General features: G+C 38.4%; 1 protein-coding gene across 1 annotated transcript; it reads right to left on the bottom strand.

Moving 5' to 3' along the window:
* Positions 1 to 379: 379 nt before the first annotated feature.
* LOC107835445 (potassium/sodium hyperpolarization-activated cyclic nucleotide-gated channel 1-like) lies at positions 380 to 3,426 on the bottom strand (the record flags this gene model as incomplete). Its single annotated transcript, XM_016667829.1, has 3 exons — positions 3,269 to 3,426; positions 1,844 to 2,062; positions 380 to 526 (listed from the first exon to the last, which is right to left on the bottom strand). Coding segments are annotated over exons 1-3 (519 nt in total), but the record flags the coding sequence as incomplete, so codon positions are not given.
* Between the last annotated feature and the right edge of the window lie 2,670 nt (positions 3,427 to 6,096).

The following is a 6,096-nucleotide window of genomic DNA, read 5'->3' as shown; positions in this document are numbered from 1 at the left end:
TCTTCAGCTCCCTCTAGCATCTTCTGTGAGTCCATTCAGTAGATTAGCATTCTCACAGCTGTTTCACAAACAGTCATTTTTTTGAGTATTTTTATTTAGTTTTTACTTGGGTGAGGTGATCTCGACGCTTCATGTGTATATTTCAATCATTATAAAAGCAGCTTAGTGCTCTGTTAATAAGGTTCTCTGCCCTCATACAGCCGTTACTAATCAGATTACAACACTATTAACATTATCATGGAAAGTAAGGCAGCCATATTGGATTATATCAATAATTATCTGAGCATCATTGAGAACGGGATGCTCTCATTTATGCTGACATGGTATGACTTCTATGAATCCAAACTCAGTTGGGCTTCACACATTTTCGTAAACCGACCTCTCGCAGCGGCTCGTTCAGCTCCTCCAGGATGCTCTCCTCGTCGAACATCTTGCCCTGATATCGGTGCTCATAATAGTCGTGGATTCTCTGCCTCATGTCAGCAGGGAGCTTGTGGAAGGACATGTACTGCTCCACTTGCTTATACTGTGACAAAACAACAAGATTTCAACTTTTAAAACCCGTTCAGAACCGCTCCAAGAATCCGACTCGCAACGGCAGCTTTAAAGCGACTGCTTCTCCTGCAAAGACAAAATGCAAAGTCATGTCAGAATGAATATATTAACCTGATTGATGTGCTGGCTCAGAGGTGGACTAGAATGTATCTCATTATGTTAACAGTCAACTGTCAGGCCATCTGTGAAACCTGCTCGCAGTGCGGTGTTGTGGCTCTGCCCCATCTGACAATTACAGTTGTGCTCTGCAGGCTGCAGCTAATGACATTAACCAGCGTGTCCTTCAGCAGTGTACTCTACCAGCAGACCAGCGCCGACGATCACAGCACCCAGTGTACGTATGGCGCTTCCTGCCATAAGCCTCTGCTCTGAGGTTATTAAATCTGTGCCTTATCTCGTTTTATCCCTCACAGAGTCGGACATGGAGATCTAATAGCGAGTTCCCCTGGATATTCCTCATTTTTTAAGGTTTTTGTCACCATTTCACATCAAAAAACAGTGAAGCTTCTGCTGCTCATCTATAAATATTTAAACAGATTTTAGGTGAAAAATAAGTATTTGTAACGAGGGTTAGCGAACTGTCATCAAATGAAAAACATGATTTTAACCAGACATAAAATTGTATTTGTTATGTTAATATAATACATACAGTGCCTTACAAGAACATTCACACCTCTTGAGGCTTTTTCAGATTTGGTCACATTACCTCAGTGCAACTTATTGGTATTTTATTGGGATGATGTCAACAAATTGCATGGAGGGTTTCTGCAGGCTTCAGCAACTCAAATGTAGGATTTTTTAAAAATCATTTTGAATAAAATTTAAGATCTGTGTGAGAACAGAAATGTACAAAAGAAAATACAATATTTCATATACATATAAAATTGCACTTACATGCAAAATATGCTAAAAATACCCATAAAAGACGCAAAAAGCTATCTAGCTACCTACCAAAGCTATATTAGCAGCTTGTTAGCAGTAGCCTTAACTGTCTTGAGTTAAAAAAAAGAAATTAAAAAATTTACAAATACAAATCCAGCCAACACAAAATTTAAGACCTGTGATTAAAATATTTAACGCCTACTTACATTTAAAAAAAATTAAGGCATTAATTTTAGACAGTGAAATTTAAGACTGTTTAAGAACACAGTTTATTTTTACTATGAATTATTATTAAGGCTAGTGACATGCTTGTGTATATAATATCATAATCTGCCGGATTGGAGCATTCCTTTTTCTAAAGGTTCAGCTGCTTAAAGGTATCCTAACACAACAAAACAAATCTCACCTTTTCTTGGTACTGCCTCCTGGAGGAGTCCAGAGACTGGATCAGAGCTGTGGCGTGACCCACAAACATGGCGAAGCAGGTGGCGCCCACGATCATGCTGAGGATGGTGAGCCAGACGTCGGCCATGCCGATGGGCGGGTACAGGCCGTACCCGATGCACAGCATGTGACTCATGGCTTTGAACAGGGCATAGGAGTACTGCTGACCCCAGGTGTCGTTCTGGAGGAGAAGTGGAGGCGGAAAGAAAAACTTCATCAGTAAGAACGCTGCAGCATACTGCAGCTGCATCGTGTCTGTGGGAGCTTTGTTGGGAGTTTCAGAAAAAAGAGTCCAAGTGGTGAACATTTTATCCTGCCTGTTGGGAACCATAACTGCTTATGTTTAAGTTAGTGTTCCTAATATCATGCTAGCACTTACTTTAGCTTCTGTTCCACCAATCAATACACAGAGGATCAGAAAAGAAAAATGCCCAAGAAGAGAAAGAGTAAAAATATTTAGTCATTTAAACACTAATATTCAGTATGTTAATGAGGAGTAGAAAACCTTCAAATATGGCCTGTTAAGTCTGTAGGTGTGAAACGATTAATCGGTTTAATCGTGATTAATTGATTATCAAAATAATCAAGTAATTAAGTAATTGATTAATCATTAACTGGAATATACAGCCTGTAAAAAGGGCATTTGCTGAAAGAACAACATAGTCAGAGCCTTAAATAATGCAAAACTGTACAAAAATATATACATTTTGCATTTAAGATATAAAACAAACCTTTATCTATAAATGCAGCTCTGGAAAAAATGAAGAGCCCACTGCATGAACCCCATTAAAAACCTCCTGGTTCTTCCATCAAATATTGTTTCTGAACTCTTCCCGAGTTAAAACATTAATATTGTTGTTTCTAACTGAATCTGAACTTCTTTTCTTTGCATTATTTAAAGTCTGAAAGCACTGCATCTATTTTATTATTTTGACCATTTCTCATTTTCTGCAAATAAATACTAAATTTTTGCTTAGGATTTCAGAGACATGTTTCCAGTAGTTCATAGAATAAAAGATTAATTTTACATATACCTATAAAAAGTAAAATCAAAGGGATTGATCATTTGAAGTGGCCTCTTACTTTTTTCCAGAGCTGTATGTTCTACCAGAACTCCTTAAGTGGCATAGCTTAGCACACACTAAAGAAATGCTGCAATTTAGGTTAAAAAATAAATAAATTCTTATTTAAATTGTTTTATTTATTTGCATGTTTATATAATATTGTATAAAAGAGGCTTAAATTAAGTCATTTTATCCAATTAATCCTCAGGATAACCTATACATTCATCAATAACTAAAATAATCATTAGTTGAAGCCCTAGTTTGAATACAACATAATGTTATTTTGGGATTTGGGATTCGAATCTGCCCAATAATTCCCTTACCACCATTTTGTTCCGGGTGACCCAGCAGTCCGGAGGGAAGTCCTGCAGCATCGGCACCAGGAACTGCAGACAGCCGTCCCAGTGGCACAGCAGCAGCATCATGCCAATCAGGTTCATGATTCGCACCATGGCACTGGCAAGATCGTACGTCATGTGAAAGACCTACGATGAACGGGAAACAAAATGGGACAAGACATGATGAAACGCTCACACTTTGAAAACAAACTTGAGATTTTAACTCTCTCCCCTGACATTTGGGGACCTGAGATGAAGTGCAGCATCTACTTTAGAGCAGCAGAGGCTGTTTAAGTGGCTTTAATCAGTTAGTATACAGCGTGGGTAAACACTGCCTCAAAGAAGCAGCTTAAAAATTAAAGCTGCACCAAGAAATTGGCGTATTTTTAGCATCATTTAGTCAGGATGGAAAAATCAAATCTTATTCTGAACATAGTGTGCACCAAGCTAAGAGCTACCAGGCTGTGCTGACAACATCCCTCTTCAGTGTGGCCGCTGTTACAGAGTGAAGACTTAAAGTTAGCTATTATATCAGTGAGTGGGTAGTAATGATGCAAAAAAAGACACAGAGGGGATACAAGCTGCAATTTAAAAGAAAAACCTAGATTTTTAGCAACATGTCTAGAAATCTGGACCAGGGGGCGCTAGAGGGGACCTCAGAAAGTGCGAGGGAAGATGAAGAAAACTGAAAGAAAAAAATGTAATCAGACATTTTTTTATCATAGATATTTAATTATCAACTGGTTTTGTGATGCCAACTACATTAACTGGCAACTGAACGTGTAAAAAACAGTTTAAAATGTCTTTTAGGTGATCATGTTTGTCCACATTTCAAAATGATGTAAAATCGCAGTGGAATGGAGGAGTTTCTCTGCAGGGAAAGATTCCAGAACTATGTTCCTCGGCTGGCCTGGGAACGCCTTGGGATTCCCCCAGATGAACTGACCCAGTTCGCTGGAGAGGGGGAAGTCTGGGCCTCTCTGTTTAGGCTGCTGCCTCCGGATTAAGCTAAAGGTAATGGATGGATTTTAGAATAATATAAACTATATTTTACAGCAATCGCTTTCTGACAGGGTGGACTGAGGATTCCCCTGCATTCTAACTGATAGAGAATAGACGAAAATATAATCCTTGGTTTCTTTTTGGACAGTAGCCAGTCATAGTTAAAGTAACTTACTGAGTTATTTATAAATAAAATTGAATTTATTAAAAATAAAGTTCTTGGCATCCTCCAGTCCATGGCATCTACGTTTTTATTTTGTTTTTTAATTATGTAAAGCACCTTGAAATGCCTTGCTGCTGAAATGTGCTATACAAATAAAATTTGATTGATTGATTGATTGATAGAAATAACTGTAGAATCTGATCTATATTTAGATTATTTGGATCCAGCTGGCCTTTTCAGAAAAAGCTCACTCTGCTTCATTCTCCTACTACTCCCCAATAACACATTAACTGCTATTAAGTGTATGCTCTTTTCCTGTTTGGTTTTCTCTTTATAAAGGTTACATCATGAGTGTCTGGGGTTTTCAATACCAGCCGTATTTACAAAGGCCAGATTTATTTTTCTTGAGAGAGAAAGGTTCATCCTTCCTGGTAGAGCACAGCACCAAGTGGTGGAAAGATAATCTTCTCAATGAAGCTGGAAGAAACTCCCTGAGCGTTTCCATAGGATCTCAGGATTTTAAACTGTAGAGACAGTATTATGGAAAATTGTAGTGGTTTTGAAACTGTAGAGCTTTGAAAGTATGATGCTTAACATCAGTATCCAGCCCATGATTGATTGATTAAAAGAGAGTAAAAGAGGAATCTCATTAAATTAGTATCAGCTTTTCAAAGCTTTACAAAAACCAGAAGTCAGAAACCAGCTGCACTAATCTGATCTCTACAAAAACATTATCTAGAAACAGCAAGTGCTTGTATCTTTCCTGAGCTAAAGGAAAAAGTCTAACTGTTTACAGGTTATCGATTAACGAGTTAATCTGAAGTTGCTCGTTCTTATAGATTAACAATAAATTGATAAGTGGCCATTTTCTTAAAAACCTGAGTTTTGTCTTGTATAAAGAGGGACCACCATATTTCTATATGAGCAAAGATTTTCATAATATTATGAATTTTTAAAATAACTTTTAAATTTTAACATTATTTTGTGTCAGATGTAATAAACACTGACTGGCAAGACTGAAATTTGTGGTTTTTTCACATTAGCATATTTAGACATATTTACAAAATATAGCAAAACTGTGACCTCTTATATTGCTAAATAAAAAATAAAAGATGAAAATAAGGTGTAAAACAGGTTTGTACAGAATTACTGTCTGTGATTGAAGGTATGTTAAAAAATTTTAAAAAATTAAATGACAGACCTCAAAATCAACAGTAGTAGTTGGCATCATATTTTTTCATCATGTTGCAGTTTTTGTTTTTTTTTTTGGGGGGGGGTTTGTTTGTTTTGCGTTACCGCCTCCTAACACCGGAAAGCTCGGCAGCGCATCCCGCTTTCCGGCTTGAATCGTGTCCGTCACGGCATCAGTAAATCTGCTCCATGCTATGATCATCACGAGAGCCAGACTATCCAACGCATCCAGCGCAAGCTATGGGAACCCAATCGCCCTTCCTCCGAAGCTACACAATGCCATGACACCGTAGCCATGGGGGTTGTGTACAACCGGTTCCACAGAGCTCCCCCAACACACCACAGCCGAGGCCTGGCATGCAGAGTCCCCCCGTTCCACCAGTCCAGTGGGTGGGACCCCAGACAATCACCCAGCGGCTGTCCCTTCGCCACCGGGGAGGTTGAAGACGCTGCCACA

This window comes from Poecilia formosa, unplaced genomic scaffold, assembly GCF_000485575.1.
Source record: "Poecilia formosa unplaced genomic scaffold, Poecilia_formosa-5.1.2 Scaffold2543, whole genome shotgun sequence".
Classification (NCBI taxonomy): domain Eukaryota; kingdom Metazoa; phylum Chordata; class Actinopteri; order Cyprinodontiformes; family Poeciliidae; genus Poecilia; species Poecilia formosa.
The sequence above is the reverse complement of the archived record's forward strand: the minus strand, read 5'-3'. Positions and strand labels throughout refer to the sequence as shown.